The 21,643-nt window shown below is 44.2% G+C and overlaps 2 protein-coding genes across 2 annotated transcripts; one reads left to right on the top strand and one right to left on the bottom strand.

The window, feature by feature from the left end:
• The first annotated feature begins 870 nt into the window (after positions 1–870).
• Positions 871–7,037, top strand: LOC124142232 (copper transporter 2-like). The gene is made up of 5 exons (XM_046510572.2): positions 871–969; positions 2,305–2,462; positions 4,030–4,096; positions 5,020–5,116; positions 5,588–7,037. Exons 2-5 carry the CDS (start codon positions 2,388–2,390, stop codon positions 5,970–5,972), a joined length of 624 nt encoding a protein of 207 aa, XP_046366528.2. The 5' UTR covers positions 871–969; positions 2,305–2,387; the 3' UTR covers positions 5,973–7,037.
• A 4,216-nt stretch (positions 7,038–11,253) lies between these two features.
• Positions 11,254–21,293, bottom strand: LOC124142203 (probable low affinity copper uptake protein 2). The gene is made up of 4 exons (XM_046510522.2): positions 19,585–21,293; positions 16,929–16,995; positions 14,523–14,631; positions 11,254–13,233 (listed from the first exon to the last, which is right to left on the bottom strand). Exons 1-4 carry the CDS (start codon positions 19,693–19,695, stop codon positions 12,834–12,836), a joined length of 687 nt encoding a protein of 228 aa, XP_046366478.1. The 5' UTR covers positions 19,696–21,293; the 3' UTR covers positions 11,254–12,833.
• Between the last annotated feature and the right edge of the window lie 350 nt (positions 21,294–21,643).

Raw genomic sequence — 21,643 nt, 5'->3', positions numbered from 1 at the left:
GAGCATCGATCTACGCAATTAGGATACCGTGACATGCATCAACCAAGTCATCGAGCCTGACCGCCTGGTCCCGTTAGTCGCCTCTTCCGACAAGAATGTGTTGCTGAAGACCAATTCTAACCCGGATCTTTACGGGTAATCGTTTTTGCAACTGTGTTATAAAGGCTTACAGTCGTCGTAGCGCTAGGATCGCTTCGTACAAGTAGGCCAGGATCTCATTCGTAACCAACTCGTGTTATTCCGGGACAAGCCGAATAGCGACTCGTGCCCCTCTCATGGCCATTTTTGCGACCGGGTTCCGTCTTAGCGCAAACGGGCATACCTAAAACAATTGTCAACTCGTTGTGTAATCGTTCACATATTATATCCCCATGTATAATATATATTTCAGATGCAATTTAAAGTACACTGGGACGTGCGGAATTTTACAGTATGATTGAACACATTTAACTGTGTCTTGGGTATAGTTTTAGATGCAAGACATATGTAAAATCAAAAATTATTTCAGAGGGATTCTTTAACGAAGAACTTGAAATCATACGTGCATTCTTATTGGTTTGTCGTATTTTCGCACATAACATTCATCGATAGGGGTACGAGTCTTCTTGTGGGTTACGGAAAGGGGCGAGTGGTGACGAATGGCCAGGATCTATTAATCTTACCGGGACAGACATCGGAATGGGATTGCTGACAACAAAACTGATCGGTGGCTTCACAATCATCTGTCGCAGATGGCGCAACAACTGAACCCACAACACATTTGAACCAACAGTATTCTATTCAAGTATGTGTCGGGAGATAAGCCACGTTAAGGTCACTCGGTTAGGTCAGGGGTGAGAGGTCATCTCAGACTAAACTGTCTGGCTTCGGTATGGAGTTTCTCACGGTCGTCCTTATCAAGTAATTAACTCGGAGACCTTCGTGGAACAATAGTCTCAACCGACGCTGGACAGGATCTATTACAAGCAGGTAAGGCTGCTGATCTGAGGGTACTGTTGTGTCCCAGATGATACGTCCAGTTGGTACAGATCCATCCACGAATGCCGTTAGTGCGTGTGGTTTCATTATGCCACTGTTCAGGGTACGTCAGATAACCACGATACCAGAACCTCACACGATGTGGTCCACACGCACCTGCTCTCAGCTCTTTTTTAATGTTCGTTTGACAGAGTGAGTGAATGTTGTTAAATGTCGCAGTCATCAGCGATATTACATCCTGTAAACAACCGAGACTGAACGACCAGCGACAAGGAACCATCCCGATACATTCAGGCGACTGTTACTGCGAGCAATGAGCAGCGGCAGAAATTGGCAATTGTACTATAGGCATTGTCAAATTGCCCAATAGTTAATGTATCACAGGAACGGGTACAAAGTTGCCACTTTTAAGGGTTTTGCTATTTGTTATCATTTTAAGGACTAGTGGACTAAAATGTTAGTTTCTACCGCTGAAAGAGTACTTGGGACAAGTTCTATCCCCCAAGATTCAAGGTAATCAGAAGACACAATGTGTGAAGCGTTACAGCATCTCTGTGTCCGAGCAACTTCAAACACAGCTGTGACCCGTCAAGATCCGGGGTAGAAGAGGTCTTCAGCAACCATGCTTCTCCGTAAAAGGCGACTATGCTTGTCGTAAGAGGCCACTAACGGGATCGGGTGGTCAGGCTCGCTGACTTCGTTGATGCATGTCATCGTATCTCAGTTGCGTAGGTCGATGCTCATGTTGTCAATCATTTGTTTTTAGTCGCACTCAGCAATATTCCAGCTATGTGAGGGCGGTTTGAAACAATCGAGTCTGGACCAGACAATACAGTGATTGACAACATCAGCATCGATCCACGAAATTGGCAAGCCTGACCACCCAATCCCGTTGGTCGTATCTTACGACAAGCCCGGGTTGCTGAAGACCAATTCTAAGACGTTATTTCTGCCGTGGAGGACTTCCTACACCACCAGGAGAAGCGTCACATCAGTTGGAACAAGGTTATTCCTGTATCGCTGGCAAAAAAATATGTGGGGGACTCGGAAGGGATTATTTTGAAACATAACTAGCAACGCAGTCCATTGCAGTTAGGCTCAGAACTTTCCATGCATTCCTCGTTCATGACACCATAATTTGTCACCAACCCCTCAAGTTCAGGTAGATACATGCTTCATTCACAGGGAGGATGTATTTTCCTGGCATCGCTGTGGTGGAGAAGATTGGCCAAAAAGCTCTGGGTGGACATCTCCTTTCGATTGTGTTTTTAGAATTGGGGCATAAAATTCTTGGATTGTTGAACTGCGCTACGTTGCACCTTTCAGCTCCCAAACACCAACATAACATCGATACTCAACGCTGCCGTGACGCCAGGGGGTGAACGTGTGGTCAAACATATATTCGCTCAATGAATGACCTCACCCATGACGATGCCAGTTCACACAAACACAACACGAGTCATCTCACTCATCATAAACATCAGGTGAGGGTTTAGAGTAACAAGAGTTTGCCACTAACGTGGCTATATCCCCCGCCCCTGTTGCAGAATTTATGACACAATTAAATCGAAACAAACCCTAACCTTTTGTAACCGAGGTGGAACTTGTAATGGAAATTGTAAAAAAAAGAAGAGTTTGGAACCTAAGTCCATCTTGTTGCCATGGAAACGTAAAAAATACAAAAATTCTAAAATTTCTAAATAGCCAAAGGCACCAGTTCAGCATGTACTTGACAGACCTGCAAAGTTTCAGGAAAAAAATAGAAACGGTTTCTGAGTTATACTCCGGAAACGAAACGTGACGGACGGACGTTCGGACGGAGGGAGCCCGTTTCTATATACCCCGCCAACTTTGTTGGGCGGGGGATAATAAGTAAGTCTGGATTACCAGATTAGAGTACGCCTCTTTGAACAGTATTTCAGTTGGATCATGGTGAGATTAAATACTAAAGATTATTGGATATATGGATTGGTAAATACTCTGAGATAAATGCAATGGCACCATTTTCTTGATCATAATTATCATAAGCAATCTGTGCAGAAACCTGAATCCACTGTGGCACTCCGACTATATAATGATCACGGGTTTACAAATCACTGTCGACCGCCTCCGTGGTCTAGTGGTAGAAGGTCCGGGGTTCGATCCCCGGCCGCGTCATACCAAAATACGTTAAAAGATGGTACTTCTTGTAACCCTATCTGGGGCTCGGCATTAAGGGGCTAAAACAAGGACTGGTCGGCTCGGAGTCAGTATACTGTGTCTGAGTGGGGTATTCATGTTAAACTGCGGCATGGTATCTCAGTGAGCTAGCACTATAAATCAGCATCAGTCCCGACTAGTACAAGCAGCCACACAAACACACACACGTACATGCACGTCGCTATATAAGTGCAATAATCTTGGACGCGACGTTAAACCCCATTTCACCTCACCTCACCTCACCTCACCACAAATCACTGTCAAATAGTGATGACACTAGGGGTGTCGAGAAAGGGCGAGCGTATCTTGCCCCACCGGTGTCACCCGTCACAAACACATGCAAAGGCCAATCAAGTGTTCACATGTGAGTGAGTGAATATGGTTTTACACCGCTTTTAGCAATATTCCAGCAATATGACGTCGGGGGACACCAGAAATGGGCTTCATACATTGTGTACCCATGTCGGAATTCGAACCCGGGTCTTTGGCGTGACGGGCGAACGCTTTAACCACTAGGCTCCGTTCACGCGTACATACGTGGGAACATATGGTTCAAGTAGTTAATAGCGTCGGATATCCGTCAAATTTGGAAGTGTCCACTACACGCCTACCATAAAACCCAGATTAAACAACGTTTTAGCAAACACTGACGGTTTCGAAGATAGGATGCAAGTACATGGGTACCAGTTTGGTGGCCATGCCCCCCCTTAACTTTGTCGTGTAGGATAGTGATTACAAAATGTTACAATGTTTTGGCAGAATTGGATTCTTTTCTGAGATTGCAAAAAAACAATTCAAGCAAATCCTTTGAGGTTTTGAGAACGTACACTCCACATTACGCATGTATTTCAGATGTATCTGGCAGCCTCCTCTTCACTGCCTTTCCTCGGCCACATCTGGGATACTGACTCCGTACAGGGTATATATTATCAGTAACTTTCTGATTGTGAGAACTAAATCAGATGTTTCTAGTAATAGTAAACGTCAACCTTTCATTTCAAGCACTGATCTATTTATTACAGTTATACTGCATCTATTACTACATTGTCTCAAATCATTGTTTGATGATTTTATTATTTCTATGACCATAACGCAGTCTACGACTACAAACAAATGTTCTAATGTGAGAAAAACGAGGAAAGTACGAGTCCTTAACTTCACACTACGGAGCACAAGAGAATCAACGCCAGAAGTGGTGTCCTTGTTTTTTAAACGACAAACGGCCGTCTTCACAAATCATGATTGAAGTTTGAGAGCAAGGAGGACGTATGATAAGTGCTTGAATCGGATTGCAAATAACATGTGTCATATGATCTATAAGAAAGCAGCTGGAACTGATTTTAACAGGAAACATATCAAGATAGACATTGAGGGATAACGTTTACTGCAGCGGTCGGTTAAAAACAATCACCTTGTCAGTATGTGCTCAATACATTGTCGAGTATTTTGTTGTGAGTACTTGATGTTTGTCGTAAGAGTGAACTAACACGGAAATCGACTGTGACTGCTGATTGATTGTCACCGGACCCGTGAAGATTTGCATGGATCGATGCTCATGATATCAATCACTGAATTTTCTGGTCCAGACTCGATTAGTTACAGACCGGTGTCATATAGCTGGAATATAGCTGAGTGCGGCGTTAACTAACAAACAAACAAGTATGTCACTGTAGCCCAGTGGTACTGGTGGTTACTCATGCCATCAACCACTGGTTTGCCTGGTCCAGAACCAATTATTGACAGGCACTTTAAAATAGCTGGAATATTGCTGACTTCAGCTCAAACCAACAAACAAACGTCAGCCGTTGTCTTTCTCCTCATATCTGCATCTATATGATCCAGTTCTGGCAACAGCGTCATTGGTGTCCGCCATTGCCACGGTGTTGTTCGAGTTCATCAATGGTTATTTCTTCTACAAGGAACAGAGCGCGTCTTACAGGTCAGAATACTATCAATAAGTCATACATATTAATTCCCTCTTAATCGTTCATGGTGAAATAACCGCCTCTGCGGTCTAGTGGTAGAGGTCCGAGGTTCGATCCCCGGCCGCGTCATACCAAAAGACGTTGAAAGATAGTACTTGTTGTTACCCTTTTAAGGTAGTACTTGTTGTTACCATGTCTGGCGCTCGATAAAACAAGGACTGGTTGGCTCGGAGAATAATGTGTCTGCGTGGGGTATTCATGTCAAAGTGGGGCATGGTATCTCAGTGGGCTAGCACTATAAATCGGCAGCACTATAGTACAAGCAGACACACACACACACACACACACATGCATGCACGTCGCTTCATACGTGTGCAATAATACTGGACACGACGTTAAACCCAATTTCACTCCACCTCATGGTAAAATAACAACCCTTATGCTGACAACTCGCCCCACCATCATCTTCTTGTCTTCCATTTCAGCTCCACACAGCGACAACGAAAGAAACTCCACGTCTGCCTCACATTTCTCTACATTATCCGAGTCCTGGTGAGCTATCTGCTGATGTTAGCTGTTATGTCATTCAATGTATGGATATTCATTTGTGTGATTCTCGGATCCGCCATTGGCTACTTTACTGTGCAACCAGTGCTCAGATACTACTTCCGGCGGATGTTACAGCCAAGTCATGTGACTGCAAGGGGTGACCAAAAAAACGAAATGTTGGAAACCGACCCAATTAGGCCGAAAAATGATTTTGATGAGACGGTGCCGATGTATGTTGGACAGAAAGAATCTGCACAAATGTGTAATATGGACGTTGGACACAGACATACTGGACAAGACTACAACACGGATGATATGTAAAGAATTCTATATTCATGTGCATTTTCCGGAAGTGAAGCTCAGTTACGTTTTTGCACGACAAGATGCTGCAGCAGTAGTCTTCAACAAACGCGACCTTGACCTTCGAAACCCCAGCGTACGTTACTCGGTTTCAACTTTGTATGTTTGTTTGTTCGTTGTTTAACGCAGAAACAAGGTTTCGAATCAGCGACCAGCGGCTTCTGGCACGACTTAGGGTCGCAACTCTGCTAAAGTTGCCAAATTGGAGAGTGAGTACTTTAGTATTCTGCCATGACTTCGTGAAATACACGAATTTGAATGGACAATCAATAATATCACAAAAAACATTAGACATAATCAATTTGGATTTTTTTAAAAATGCGTCTGATTTTATGACCGCTTCACTGCGCACTTATTCAAACGACAACACTACAATCTTCTCAAAGTTGCACAAATGTAAAAACTGGCAAGTTCGCCTCTTTCGACATTTCAAACTGTTCTGTAACTGTCAACAACTACTCTTAAGAAAATATTGAGGTCAGGCCACTCGATGTAGTGTTGACAGGGGTACTGTAGCACGTCTTGCCTAACAGTTAACCTTGTTTCTAGTGGCCTTTCCCCCATAAGCAATCTGTTGCTTATTTCAACCTATTCAATTGTTGCAGTGAAAAATATTTGTTTCTTTTGACGAATATTTTTTACTTACAATGATTAGAAAACGTATCAAAGGAACCCACATCCCCTTCACAGACGAGTTCAATTCAACTTTGTGTCATGCCAGATTATACAGTCTTCTGTGCAAGGCACGAACTAGTTCGATTTTGAAATAATCGTCTATGGTAGAACGGAGATAAACTGACTGTGTTTGAAAAGCAGATTAATGTTAGACCACGTTTATAGCCTCTTCGCGTTCAGTTTCAAATGAAATGTAGAGGCTATGAGTTCAGTGTGACATTAATCTAGTTTTCAAACAGTAGGTACGAAACATGGTTTGGTTTGACTTCTCGGCCCGTGTCTGAATTCCATTAACATGTTACATATCCTAAAACTGATTAATTAGCAAATCTCGCTGCACTGCGCGCGACAGATACTAGAGCAAGGCATGCCAGAAATACGAAACCTAATGCTTCCGAAAGGAAGCCTTGGGGATCACGTGCGTCGGGGGACCAGCGCCATCTGATTGGCCGTTAACAGTTGTACAAGGCGGAGCAAAGAGCATCGTTTTTCCGTCCATTTGAAAAACTCGACGCTTTTCCGGACACTTTCTAGACTCTGACCAATTTATCAATGTTAATGAATTTTTAGTCGTTTTTCCGTCCAATGACCATATAGGGGAAAAACCCTTTCGTGTTTGCAGTGTACGCTGGAATGAGTTACACGTATAGCGAAACAAAGCCACTTTGGGGTTACATCTGACCTTGAGAATATTGACCGATTTAGCTGGTTATCGAACTGTTCTTGTTTTATTAAGAGACTAATTATTCACAAATTGTGGCCCTAATCCATTTGTGAAAGGCGTGGTAAAATAGTCCCTGGCCGACTTTAAACAGGTCATGTGACCACGGTATGATGATCTATACCGATACGTCGCCTTTACATGCAGTAAATAAAGAAGTTGTTATCCATAAATTGTGTCCGCTTCATGCATCCGTTTACGACTTCTTATATTTTATCTGTGCTTAACTGAGGTGACCGCCATCGAAGCGTTAAGGCCGACTGGAAACTAAGTACAGATGGGTCAACTTGGATATTGCGACATCACAGTTGAGGCTGCCGACACCGTTAGGTACGCGAGATTCAGGGGTCTATTTGGAGGGTATTCGGAACTCCAATTGTGGTTGGTTGGTTGGTTTGTTGTTTAACGCCGCACTCAGCAATTTTCCAGCTGTATGACGGCGGTCTGTAAATAATCGAGTCTGGACCAGACAATCCAGTGATTGATATCATGAGCATCGATCCACGTAATTGGGATACGATGACATGCATCAACCAAATCAGCGAGCCTGACCACCCGATCCCGTTAGTCGCATATTACGACAAGCATAGTTACCTTTTACGGCAAGCATGGGTTGCTATTCTATCCCGGATCTTCACGGGATCTGTACAAGCAGCGTCAAACACAGTCAGATACATACGAGGGGTGGCTGAAAAGTTCGTACACCCAGTTGGCATGTATAAAAAAATCCTTTGTATTTTTCATCATTTCCACATTTTTTTAGTAATTGAATTGTAAATCGCATCCTTTTCTCAATGCTTTTGAGAATTGTATTAATAAGTATTCGGGATTCAGGGGTAAGAAATGCGACTAAAAAAATAAAAATGGATGGTGTTCGGGGAATTTAGGGGTAGAAGCGTGTCTGTGTTGGGGTTTGGTGATGGGGTGGTATCCCGGGTTGATTCTTGTTGAGTTATTGCACATATAACAGTGGGGGTTTGTACACTCCACCCCTTATCTGGTAATTATGAAGACATCCCCAAGGGGGTGTGGGGTTCAAATGTAAGCGGAAAGTGATATCCACATCTAATAGTTTGTCCGCGACACGCATAACATATACTGGCTAAATACGACCAATAAGCACACGTCTACCGCCATTGAGAGGGTACATAAACACTTCCCGATAGCTGTGTTAACTGTGTTTGTTGTGTGGGCCGCACAACAGGTTACTCAAGTGCGTTTACACAGGCTAACACAATACCTCACTTGTAATGTATGCTTTAAGCAACCTACTTCACTTCACATGTTGAATTACACACATTATCTGTTTGTAATCTATGTTGTGTGGCAGTCATAACTTGTTCCATTTCCAACATATCAATTCATCAGTTCCCTGCGTACTTAAGCCTTGAACAGTTTTCTCCTCGGCCAGTAAACACCGCCGTATTGCCCATGTCGACGTCACGACGTGACTAACCCGGATCTTCACGGGTAGGGTCTTTGTCATTTGTTTGTGAGGTGAGGTGAGGTGAGGTGAAATTGGGTTTAACGTCGCGTCCAAGATTACTGCACTTATATAGCGACGTGCATGCACGTGTATGTGTGTGTGTGGCTGCTTGTACTAGTCCGGACTGATGCCGATTTAAAGTGCTAGCTCACTGAGATACCATGCCGCAGTTTAACATGAATACCCCACTCAGACACAGTATACTGACTCCGAGCCGACCAGTCCTTGTTTTAGCCCCTTAATGCCGAGCGCCAGACAGGGTAACAACAAGTACAATCTTTTAACGTCTTTTTGTATGACGCGGCCCGGGATCGAACCCCGGACCTTCCGCTCTCCGGGCGGACGCTCTACCACTAGACCACGGAGGCGGTCTCATTTGTTTGTACATGTCTGTAATAGGCCCAGAACACTTTTCTCAAGAGGAGACTGAATTGGATCGGGTGATCAGGCTCACTGACATGGTTGATTGTAATTATATTTGACGTTGTGGAACGGTGCTCATAATATCACGTGTTCCAACAAACAAAGATTTTGAGGCAGTTTAACATTGCTGTACTGCCATGACCGGCTTTTTCTCCAGATCTTTACCCCACAGAACATTCTGTGATGAAAGGAAAACAACGCCTACGACAGGATCAGAACCTGCAGGCGGTGGGTTTATTGACATCGTTAATTAAGTTGTTACACCACCATTTCTGTAGGGCGTGTCTTTCTGTCACCTGTTGCCAAGTGTCGGTTTTGTCAATGAATTTGTAATGATGACAATGATGAAACGAATGGCCACATATTATGTTATTTTCAATAATATGACATTTACACCATTTAATATGAAGCCCAGTGACATTTTTACGTCAGTATATAATTAAATAAACGCATAGATTGGATGACGTGGCAGGTGAACGGAGGGGACAGGTTCACCAAAACTCTTAGTATACACTGAAACACTGAGCTGTCCTGTTACACATGAGGGTCGGTCGGGTAGCCTAGTGGTTAAAGCGTTCGCTCGTCACGCCGAAGACCCGGGTTCGATTCCCGACATGGGTACAATGTGTGAAGCCAATTTCTGGTGTCCCCCGCCGTGATATTGCTGAAATATTGCTAAAAGCTGCGTAAAACCTCACTCACTCACCGTTACACATGACCATGACCTTGTTGAATGGTGTTTGTTAGTAGTCTAGCGCCGCACTCAGCAATTGCCCAGCTATATGACGGCAGTTTGTAAATAATCGAGTCCAGACCAGACAAACCAGTGATTGATATCATGAACATCATCTACGCAATTGGGATACGATGACATGCATCAACCAAGTCAGTGATCCTGACCATCCGATCCCTTTAGTCGCCATTTACGACAATCATGGGTCGTTGAATACCAATTCTAACCCGGTTCTTCACGGAGGAAACAAGCATGAGTTCCTGAAGACCAATTCTAACCCGTATCTTCAAGGGGTGCTGAGCGATGTGAGTGGTTTTCGAACTTTTCTTGCTTTATTAGAGACTACTGTGCACAATGATCGAAATCCATTCGTGAAAGGCATTGTCCGGAAACCAGTCCCTCGTCAACTTTAGACCAATATGTGACCTTTGAATAACCCAAATACAACCTATTGTATGGCTATTTGCGATTACAGGAATTCTGAGCACGCACGGAACATCTTTTATACGATGAAAGTGATGTTATTTATATATGCGCAGACACACCTTATGTTTGTGAACATCCCTATGTATGACATACATACACACTGCTGAGTAATGGTAGATAGAAGATCAGTGGGTGTCCGTCGTTCTGTTGAACATTAACTGTCCTACAAATGCAATTACGACCTTCAAACGTTGGATGAAGAAATACGCTAAGGTTACATTAATAGTGAGTGAGTTGGGTTTAACGCTGCTTTAAACAGTATTCCAGTTATAACACGGCGTGTCAGCTTAATGTGGGAGGAAAGCCCGAAGTGATGCTGGTCTCAGACGTTTACCACTTCGGTGAAACCCACGAGCACGGGTATGGTGCTGACAAACCTAGAAACATAATCGGGGCGAACCGGGATTCGAACCCACAATCATAGGTTTCTGGCGTGCCCAAGGGACGCAACTCTGCACAGCGAATCGCGGCGCCTTAGACGACTGGGCCACCAGTGCAAGTGCAAGTGATATGAGAGATGGAATCTGATTGGTCAATAGGAGGGACATAGAAGGGACATTACTTGTTATAGCCACTGGTGGCGCTACGATCGAGCCTGGAATTTCCAGCCTTGTTCGGCAAGGGTAGAAACTGGACTTTAATGTGTCAGTTAACGCCCTTCCCTCGGGAAGATGGACTGGAATCATACTGAGGCCTAAAACAACAAACAAATAAAACGTTTTGTATTATGTTTATTATTTTTATTAAAAAGGTATGAACATTGTACCGGTTGTACAGGAAACTATACATGGGTTTCCACAGACAAAGTTCCGTTTTGTAAAAAATGAAAATATGTGAGTATTAATGGGACAAAACTGCAACTTTATTTCATTATATTATGATCATACATAACGCTTGATAATGGTATTAATATCTTTAAACATCATGGGATACGAGGGGAAATCACCCTGTTGTGAGGGGTTTCCAAATGCAGCTAAAATAACTAAGTTTTCCAAAAAACTCATGTGAAGGTGGTAAACGTGGCCATTGAGAGAATGTTTTCAACAACTCCTTCCAAGCCGAGAAAATAATGTAATCCAGCTATTTGACGGCGTTTTTTGTTTTTGTTTTGTTTTTGTTGTTGTTGTTGTTTTGTTTAACGCCGATCAGACAAACTAGTGAATGACATCATGAGCATCGATACACGCAATTGGGATACGATGACATGCATCAAGTAAGCCAGCGAGCCTGACCACCCGATCCCGTTAGTCGCCTCTTAAGACAAGCATAGTCGCCCTTTTTATAGCAAGCATGGGTTGCTGAAGACCTATTCCATCCCGGATCTTCACGGTTCTGGCGGTCTGTGAGTGAGTTGGGTATAACGGCTCTGTGAACAATATTGTATCATAACATTTCAGCTTTAAGTGGGAGGACAGCCTGAATTTATGCACGTCTTAGACGAAACCCACGAGCACGGCTGTGGTGCTGACAACCCACTCATAATAGGGGCAAACCGATTCGAACCTACAATTATAGGTTCTGGCGTGCCCAAGGGACGCAACTCTGCGCAGGGAATTGCGACGACTTCCCAAACGTTATTATTTTCGCCTAAATCATATCCTGAAATTCAAATAAAGCACATGTACGCAAACAAGATTGAACAACAAAATACATAACACGGAAATATAATGTGAAACTCCGATCAATGACCCTGGATCTTAATGGAACGAGGTGCCAGATGGTCCTTGTAAAATATGTTGGTAAGAGGTAAAGTAAGTTGAAAGTTTAAACACCCAGTTTACACATAAACACATAATCCAACAGTGTCGTAGATGGCCAAAGTTATTCTTGGTGAGTGTCTCGTGGCATCGTGTACAGGTGTCCAACATGAACGAAGTTTCTGTCGTTTTGCTGAGTAGGAAACACAGTGTGGATTTCACAAAACAACATTCACTCACTCAAGGAACAGATCGATCACTGTTAATACAAGTGAAATATGCAGTTACGTGTATTGAATTTTGTTTGATCCAAGATGGCGGACATTTCCGACCGGAAACGTATTAACGAACTGATTTTTCCGGTCCCTTGTAGTTCGTTATATCCGTGTTCTACTGTATTCTACGACCCACACAATGGTAAATGATAATATATCTCAAAGTAGACGGGACTTTTGAACTGGTTTGTTTCAGTTGGTATATCCCTGTTTATTATACAGTTGTGTTTTGTGGGTTTTTTATTTGTCATCCATGGCCTGTTTCACCAGAAGAGGAACAAGACGCACCTGTTGTATGAAGTAAGGCAACTGGGGGTATATCATTGTCACAACATTGTTTCTCGAACAACCGAGTTCTGTTCAAGGATATTCAAAGGAAGTTCAAGGAGACAGTCATTCTCGTTGTTTCGAGCTCGATGTATGCTATCCGTCTCGACTGAATCCGAACTGTCGGACTTGTCGGACTCCCTGTTACACCTTGTAACTGGGGTCGTGTTTGCACGTGCAGAACGAGTCTCTTCGTCTGTGACTTTGTTCAGCACGTGCACGATGAGAGGTAGAAGAAAGAAGTGGCCAATCCCTGCTCCGATGCAAACAGCAAGCAAAATCCATACGTTATAGGTCATAGTGCACAGCATGAGGATGTAGCCAATCAGAAAGTGGATTGTATAGGCCAAGGCTTTCCACATCCGGGACACGTAGTGGGCCACGAGCGTGCCCTGCCACCTGCGACAGAAGAATATTTAACCAGTCACACGTCAAGTGTAAAGGGTGTTTATGGTTTAATGAACCATTTTAACGATTAAACACTGGGGTCCGATTGGTCTAACATACTTAAACCATTTCAAACATTTATAGCACCTACTATGCTCAAAAAACATTGTTTTGTTGAAGGTATTTTGAAAGATATTCATGAACTCTATGCTCAACTGTAAAAACACTGTGTGAGTTGGCCCTGCGTGATGCACGTGAAAAATGTTCCCCGATCCTTTCGCACGTGCACCTCACACTTTGCCGATTTGGGTTCGAGTCCCGCTGGCGACAAACGTTTTCCGTGAAATTGTTCTATCATCAAGATAAATGATACGAGAAAAACGTTCTGACATTGCTAAGTGGTGCTTAACTAATAATTCAGTTAGTCAGACCACGAACAAGGGAGCCATGGTTTACCTTCTGTTTGATAATTCCTATACGTTACGGGGGCACGGGTGGCCCAGTCGTCTAAGGCGCCGCGATTCGCTGTGCAGGTTTGCGGCCCTTAGGCACGCCAGAAACCTATGACCGGTTCGCCCCGATTATGTTTATAGGTTTGTCAGCACCATACCCGTGCTCGTGGGTTTCACCGAAGTGGTAAACGTCTGAGACCTGCATCAATTCGGGTTTTCCTCCCAAATTAACCTGACACACCGCGATATAACTGGAATACTGTTAAAAGCGGCGTTAAACCCAACTCACTCACTCACTCACTATACGTTACGACAGTTGTACGTACACTAGTTTTTTCACTTCTATTTTTTCACGCACTTTTGAACAAAATATTTCAATGATATAATCTGGCACGTCAGCATAATATTCGGGAAAGACCCAAGGTTTCAATAATAATATACTCCGAGATATATTCCCTTTGTCTTTCTCCCTGTGTTCGGATAGTACAAAACTCTCTAGAAAACATTTTTAATACAGGACATAACTCGTGAAGCTACGGGTTAGAATAGGTCTTTAGAAACCCATGCTTGCCGTAAAAGGCGACTATGCTTGTCGTAATAGGCGACTAACGGGATCGGGTGGTCAGGTTCACTGACTTGGATGATGCATATCATCGCATCCCAATTGCATGGATCGATGCTCATGATATCAATCACTGGATTGTCTGATCCACACGCAATTATTTACTGACCGCCGTCATATAGCTGGAATATTGCTGAGTGCGGCGTTAAACAATAAACAAACAAACAAAAAACTATGTTGCTACGGAAATAGGGTTTGCTGCAGCTTCTACTTCGTGTATGCTGTACCTGTTGGTGGACTTTCTGGTTTGGAGGATCTTGCCGATGTGGTAGTAGAACTTGGAGCCCTCGTACACCACAGAAAGGACAGACGAAAACACCATAGCTGTCACCAGTCCTGGTAGACAAAACGTCATTCAATATGGGGATATGTTAGTACATGCTACATACAATCATTTCTCGAATTTTGATCATTGGGGATTGGGGTTTGGTTAGGGTAGTTGTAATTGTTGTTGTAAATATGGTTTGGTGGTGGATAAGATGGTGGCTAGTGGAGCAAGGGGTGGATTCAAGGAGTACGTTTGTAGGAGACGGGGTAAGATGCTGGGAGTTGGAGTAGGGTGGTGGGAGGTGGGTGGTGGGTGGTGGGTGGTGGAGTTGCATGAGAAAGTACGGAATTATATTTTGCTTTTTGTGATACCACACGATCCGTAATCGGCTTAAAAAAACAACCTATTTGGGGGCGTGGCCTAAAGTTATACGGCGCAGCGGTAACAAATGTTTTCATTGGCTGTTACGTTTTTGCGGCGTAATATAACAATTAACAGTCAGTAAGTATTGTTTGATAGGCATTACTTAGAAGTTGACGGATGACAAAGTTGACACAATTTATGGATAACAATTTCTTTATTAATGTTAGGGATAACAGTAATTAAAGAGGTTGTAATTCATAAATTGTGGCCATTTTGTAGTCGGTAACTAGCGTATTATTACTTACATCCTGTTTGGGGGATAAAACACCAGCCGCCCTCGACCCTATTCCACACAATGAATGCCTGTCAGGGATGAATCCCCTCAGTAAACACCTGAAGGCATCTTCAGTGTTATTTACAAAGGGGACTTAAGTTGTGGACATGGTAATCACGTGGATGAGCAGACAGAAAAAAGACGTTGTATATTACAGAAGAAGGCAGACTGGGCGTCGGCCCGATCGCCATGATAGTTAAAAGTGGGCAGCGCGTCAAACAACAGAACTCCGTTTTAACCCGAGTAAGGGGATTCCCCTCCGCGGCGGAATTTTCCGTTGAGTGGACGATTTCGACTGGGTTTTTTTATCGGTTTTACGCTATGTCCGTTTTTCAAATTACATTTGCCAGCATTTGTGATTAAGCATGCCCTAAATTATTCTGCTAGGTTACTATGCTGACTTTATTTGCCCTTTTAAGTCGTCTAAGGCGCCGCGATTCGCTGTGCAGAGTTGCGTCCCTTAGGCACGCCAGAACCCTATGAATGTGGGTTCGAATCCCGGTTCGCCCCGATTATGTTTCTAGGTATGTCAGCACCATAACCGTGCTCGTGGGACCTGCATCACTTCGGGCTTTCCTCCCACATTAAGCTGACATGCCGTGATATGACTGGAATACTGTTAAAAGCGGCGTTAAACACAACTCACTAACTCACTTTAAGGGCAATTACTACGAGGTCATGCACTGTTTGACTAACGATGCTTCCACTTGTGCGGTCGTGTTTCCTGAGGACATGGCAAACCGTCTTTCCGGAGGGCTAAGCCTACAAGGAATTTCTATACTGCCATGTTTATCATTTACTACAATTTGAAAACAAACGGAGATTGTGATGGATGGCTAAGGTGGTGGATAGTTGGCTAAGGAGGTCGATGGGTGGGTAAGGTGGTGGATGGTTGGGTAAGGAGTTCGATGAGTGGGTAAGGTGGTGGATGGTTGGGAAAGGAGGTCGATGGGTTGGTAAGGTGGTGGATGGTTGGGTAAGGAGGTCGATGGGTGGGTAAGGAGGTGGGTGGTCGTTTAAGGTGGCGGATGGTCGTTTAAGGAGGGTGATAGTTGAGTAAGGAGGTGGATGATCGTTTAGGGTGACGGATGGTCGTATAAGGTGGCGGATGGTCGTTTAAGGAGGGTGATAGTTGAGTAAGGAGGTGGATGATCGTTTAGGGTGACGGATGGTCGTATAAGGTGGCGGATGGTCGTTTAAGGTGGTTGATAGTTGAGGAAGGAGATGGATGGTTGAGTCAGGAGGTGGATGGTCGTTTAAGGAGGTGGATGGTTTAGTAAGGGGATGAATGGTTGAGTAAGGAGGTGGATGGTCGTTTAAGGTGGCGGCTGGTCGTTTAAGGGGGTTGATAGTTGAGTAAGGAGGCGGATGGTCGTTTAAGGAGGTAGATGGTTTAGTAAGGAGGTGGATGGTTGAGTAAGGAGGACGATGGTCGTTTAAGGAGGCGGATGGTCGTTTAAGGCGGTAGATGGTTGAGTAAGGAGGTGGATGGTTGCGTAAGGAGGCGGATGGTCGTTTAAGGAGGTGGATGGTCGTTTAAGGAGGTGGATGGTTGGGTGAGGAGGTGGATGGAGTATTGGGGTGGGTGGTAGTGTAATGTGGTACCTGATGACGTAAGGGGTGGGACATATTGGTGAGTGGGGTGGGTGGGGCACTACAACCACTGACCGTGCATGGAGTCGAGATACCAGAACCGGAACAGGAGACTGGATGATGTCCACAACTGAAACGTCATCTGAAATATAACCATGGCAACCAAATATACACATACATACACGGTGCAATGATGGAAGGGAACGATATGTCGTACAGATCCCGACACTGGACACAATAACTCGTAATGATGACAAAATATTGAACTGATGGAATAAGGTGATGTCTTTCAAATATACTCCCAGGCCCCTTCAGAATATTCAATGTTCGGCCGGTTTGCGGGAAACCTTTAACTTAAGAGGAGCTTTTTGGTTTGGAAAATGTTGCAAAGAAACAACTAAGGTAGATGTCGGTGGGCTTTGATGTATCGTTTTATTGTTTGGGGAGCGAAAAAAGAGAAGGGTGAAATTGGACACAAGACTTTGACCTTTTATAGTGATCACAAATATGTACTGTTCATTGTATTAGTAGTGGGGAAGCCTAGTTGTTAAAGCGTTTGAACTCGTTTGAAGGTACGGATCACTGGATACTTCCCGCATGGGAACAATGCGAGTGAATGAGTTGGTTTTAAGGCACTGTGAACTTTATTTCATTATGCCCTGGCCAGTCGTTGTTGTTGTTGTTGTTGTTTAAAGCCGCACTCAGCAATATTCCAGCTGTATGACGACGGTCTGTATACAATCGAATCTGGACCAGACAATCAAGTGATTGATATCATGAGGATCGATCCACGTATTGGGGATACGATGACATGCATCAACCAAATCAGCGAGCCTGACCGCCCGACCCAGTTAGCCGCCTCTTACGACAAGTATAGTCGCCTTTTACGGAAAGCATGGGTTGCTGAAGATCTGTTCTTCACGGGCTTTCTGGACAGTCAGCTAATATTGAGGAATGACGAAAGTGTCGCAGGCCATATACTTTTATGCTTCGGTGAAACCCACCATCAAAGGTAGTAAACGGGCGAATCTGGGATTCGAACATACAACAATCGGATCCTGACTGGGATAAGGGACGCAACTGTACGTGGTGGGTGGCAGCTCTTTAGACAGCAGGATCAGCTGTATCCTATTCGAGTGACATCTGTATACCATCAGACAAGAAAGCAATGCCTTTTTGTCTCTTAGGATAGACAAATCTCAAGTCAGTATCCGTGTCTACATAAAGTAGAACACTTGCTTTATTCGGGCCAACGGGTGATTCACCGGCCTGAGCCGACGTCGAGAGTTGCGTCCCTTAAGTGTGGCAGGAACCTATGATCTTGTGTTCAAATCCCAGTTCGCCAGGTATCGTTATTATGAGTTCTAATCAGGGATTCTGCCAGATTATGACGCCCAAACTTATGAGTTTCATATAAGCGTTACAATTCTACGTCTCCTGTGTTTAGCCACGACAACGTGATATAACTTAAATACTACTTAACCTAACACGCTCACTCATAAGGGACTACTTTTACGTTAATGCTACTTGACCTAACCCACTCAATCATAAGGAACTACTTTTACGTAAATGCTACTTAACCTAACACGCTCACTCATAAGGGACTACTTTTACGTTAATGCTACTTGACCTAACCCACTCACTCATAAGGAACTACTTTTACGTAAATGCTACTTAACCTAACCCACTTAATCATAAGGAACTACTTTTACGTAAATGCTACTTGACCTAACCCACTCACTCATAAGGAACTACTTTTACGTTAATTCTACTTAACCTAACTCACTCATAAGGGACTACGCTTACGTAAATACTACTTAACTTAACCCACTCAATCATAAGGAACTACTTTTACGTAAATGCTTCTTAACCTAACCCACTCAATCATAAGGAACTACTTTTATGTAAATACTACTTAACCTAACCCACTCACTCATAAGGGACTACTTTTACGTAAATACTACTTAACCTAACCCACTCAATCATAAGGAACTACTTTTACGTAAATACAACTTAACCTAACCCACTCACTCATAAGGGACTACGCTTACGTAAACACTACTTAACTTAACCCACTCACTCATAAGGGACTAGATCTTATAATTCAGCAGTTCAGAATCATCGTTTACTTCACTGACATACAAAATAAATATTTGTGATATTCCAAGGGATCACGTGTTTATGTGGGTCGCCATGGCCAACGTTCTGTCACGTGGCGACAGCTTTGCTATCGGTTGTCTCCCAATCTTTGGGCCAACCATGTGCTTCATCTACCATACCCGATGTTTGTTGACAATGAGAAAACAACAAGAAATAGGTAAAAAGCACCTGAGACAAGCTCTCCTTGTGAAACCTGACCACTCCAAGCACAGTCGCCTCTTACGGCAAGAATGGGATGCTCAAAACATATTTTCTACCCGGATCTTCACGGGTCGACCTACGACCTACAATGTGGCCTTGCCGTCTTATGAATGTGTTTAAAGGTATGTATGTATTGACAGATGGGGCGGACGGGGGATGGGAGGCAGGGGGTGGGAGGGGCCAGAGAAGGGTAAGCATGGGTTGCTGAAGCCCTTTTCTAACCCGGATCTTCTCGGGTATCATACATAAATACGAAAGTGGATGAATAGATCCGTTTTTATTATTGTCTCGTCTGACCTTACAACTGTTGACTGATCTAAATGTTGTCTTGTATTACACAACAACAACAACAAAGGTGAAGTTAACTTACGATGTGGTGGCCGTGGTGAGAGATATGATCCACCGACGGAGGTGACGTGCCTGGGTTCGACTCCGTGGTCGTCATATGATGATGATGATGGTGTTGGTGATGGTCCTCCATGTCTCTTTTTCAAATACGAGTACACAGTCTCTCGGGGCACACACAAGCGTCCCTTTACTCCGGCAGCGTCTCTCAGGGCACACACGAGCGTCCCTTTACTCCGGCAACGTCCCTCGGGGCACACACAAGCGTCCCTTTACTCCGGCAGCGTCTCTCAGGGTAAACACAAGCGTCCCTTTACTCCGGCAACGTCTCTCAGGGTATAACACAAGCGTCCCTAAACAATGCCTGCGTCTCCAAGGGTATAACACAAGCGTCTCTACACCTAGGCGGCGTCTCTCGGGGTAAACACAATCGTCTCTACACCCTGCCTGCGTCTCCAAGGGTATAACACAAGCGTCTCTACACCTAGGCGGCGTCTCTCGGGGTAAACACAATCGTCTCTACACCCTGCCTGCGTCTTTCAGGGTATAACACAAGCGTCCCTACACCCCGGCAGCGTTTCTCGGGTAAACACAAGTGTCCCTTAACAATGCCAGCGTCTCCAAGGGTATAACACAAGCGTCCCTACACCTAGGCTGCGTCTCCCAGGGTATAACACAAACGTCCATATACACTGCTAACGTCTCTCATGTTAAACACAAGCGCCCCTCCCCCTGACAGCGTCTCTCGGGTAAACATATGTCCCTACACACCACCAGCGTCCTGCATGGTATAACACAAGTGTCTATACACCCTACCAGCGTCTCTCAGGGTATAACACAAGCGTCCCCACACCCAGGCAGCGTCTCTATGGGTAAACACAAGTGTCTATACACCCAGGTGGCGTCTCTCGGGGTAAACACAAGTGTCAAAACACCCTACCAGCGTCTGTCGGGGTTAGCACAAAGCTCTCACCCATTCAACCATATTAAGGGTACACAGAAGGGCTCCTCCCCGTCACAAGAGACATTCGCCGTAAGAAGCACCTCTACGGGTACCAACAAGCGTCTACCCCTTGCAAACGTACCCGTGGGTATACACAAGCGTCCGTCAGCGTTACAATAGTCCTTATCGGTACACATAAGTGTCCGTCGCCTTTTAAAAATCCATATTGATGAACACAAACATCCCTCGACGTTACAATGATCCCTGAGTGTACACACCAGCGTCCGTCACCGTTACAAGGGCCCGTATGGATGCTCACAAGCGTGCTTCGACCCTACAAGGGTCCGTATGGGGACATACAAGAGACCCTCCTTGCATCCGTTTCAGGGGGCACATACAAGCGTTCCCCACCCCTACTAAGGCTGTCTGGGTACACAAATCAAACTTGTACTCTAAAAGGCCACCCTTGTGTTTCCACATGCACCCGCACCCTGCACTGTCGACACAATGAGAACGAGCGTCAACTCTGCATAGTGTAAGTTGATATAGTGTCCTGCTTCGCTTTGGCTCGCCTATCTCTTCTCTGCGAGCTAGGTCAGGGAGTGGGTCACAGTGATGTCAATAACTATCTATTATCTGAACCACACTGGACACGAGCATGCGAGTGAGTCTGTGGTTCTCACTTTGCCAGCAGGTATAGTTCTTGATACATCAAAATAAACACCGGATCAAGATAATCCCTAGATAGATAGATGTTAATGGGTAAAGCTACAGTCTGTTCCACAATCATGTGAGCGTAACGCCCAGACAGTATATACTAGACTAACATCTAGTCTCTGAGATGAACATATTTAACAGAAAAAAACCAGTTGTTAAATTATATACTACTCAAAAGAAGTTAAGGATCACCCGATTCTTTCATATTATTAATGTAAATCTCTCATGGCATGAGAGATTAACTATGGTAATATGAAAGAATCAGGTGATCCTTAACTTCTTTTGAGTAGTATAGTTATACAATGTAATAAAAAAGAGACCAGGGACTTTCTTCAGTTTCAGACACTGCAGTAATATAGACTTGCCAAACATTATAGACTTGCATGGGCAGTATTGGGTATATTTGTTTCAGGGTCTGTATGAC

This window comes from Haliotis rufescens, unplaced genomic scaffold (genome assembly GCF_023055435.1).
Source record: "Haliotis rufescens isolate VD_foot unplaced genomic scaffold, xgHalRufe1.0.p SCAF_2, whole genome shotgun sequence".
Taxonomy (NCBI): domain Eukaryota; kingdom Metazoa; phylum Mollusca; class Gastropoda; order Lepetellida; family Haliotidae; genus Haliotis; species Haliotis rufescens.
Note: the sequence above shows the minus strand (reverse complement) of the source record. Positions and strands in the feature narration are given on the sequence as shown.

Bases quoted from the DNA above. Each gene is read 5' to 3' on its own strand.
- LOC124142232 (XM_046510572.2), top strand. From the start codon at position 2,388: ATGAATGACCTCACCCATGACGATGCCAGTTCACACAAACACAACACG. The intron at 2,463-4,029 runs GTGAGGGTTTAG...CATGTATTTCAG, and splicing joins TCACTCATCATAAACATCAG to ATGTATCTGGCAGCCTCCTC. The intron at 4,097-5,019 runs GTATATATTATC...TATATGATCCAG, and splicing joins GGATACTGACTCCGTACAGG to TTCTGGCAACAGCGTCATTG.
- LOC124142203 (XM_046510522.2), bottom strand. From the start codon at position 19,695: ATGGAGGACCATCACCAACACCATCATCATCATCATATGACGACCACG. The intron at 16,996-19,584 runs GTAAGTTAACTT...GTTATATTTCAG, and splicing joins CTCACCACGGCCACCACATC to ATGACGTTTCAGTTGTGGAC. The intron at 14,632-16,928 runs GTCAGTGGTTGT...TTTGTCTACCAG, and splicing joins GTATCTCGACTCCATGCACG to GACTGGTGACAGCTATGGTG.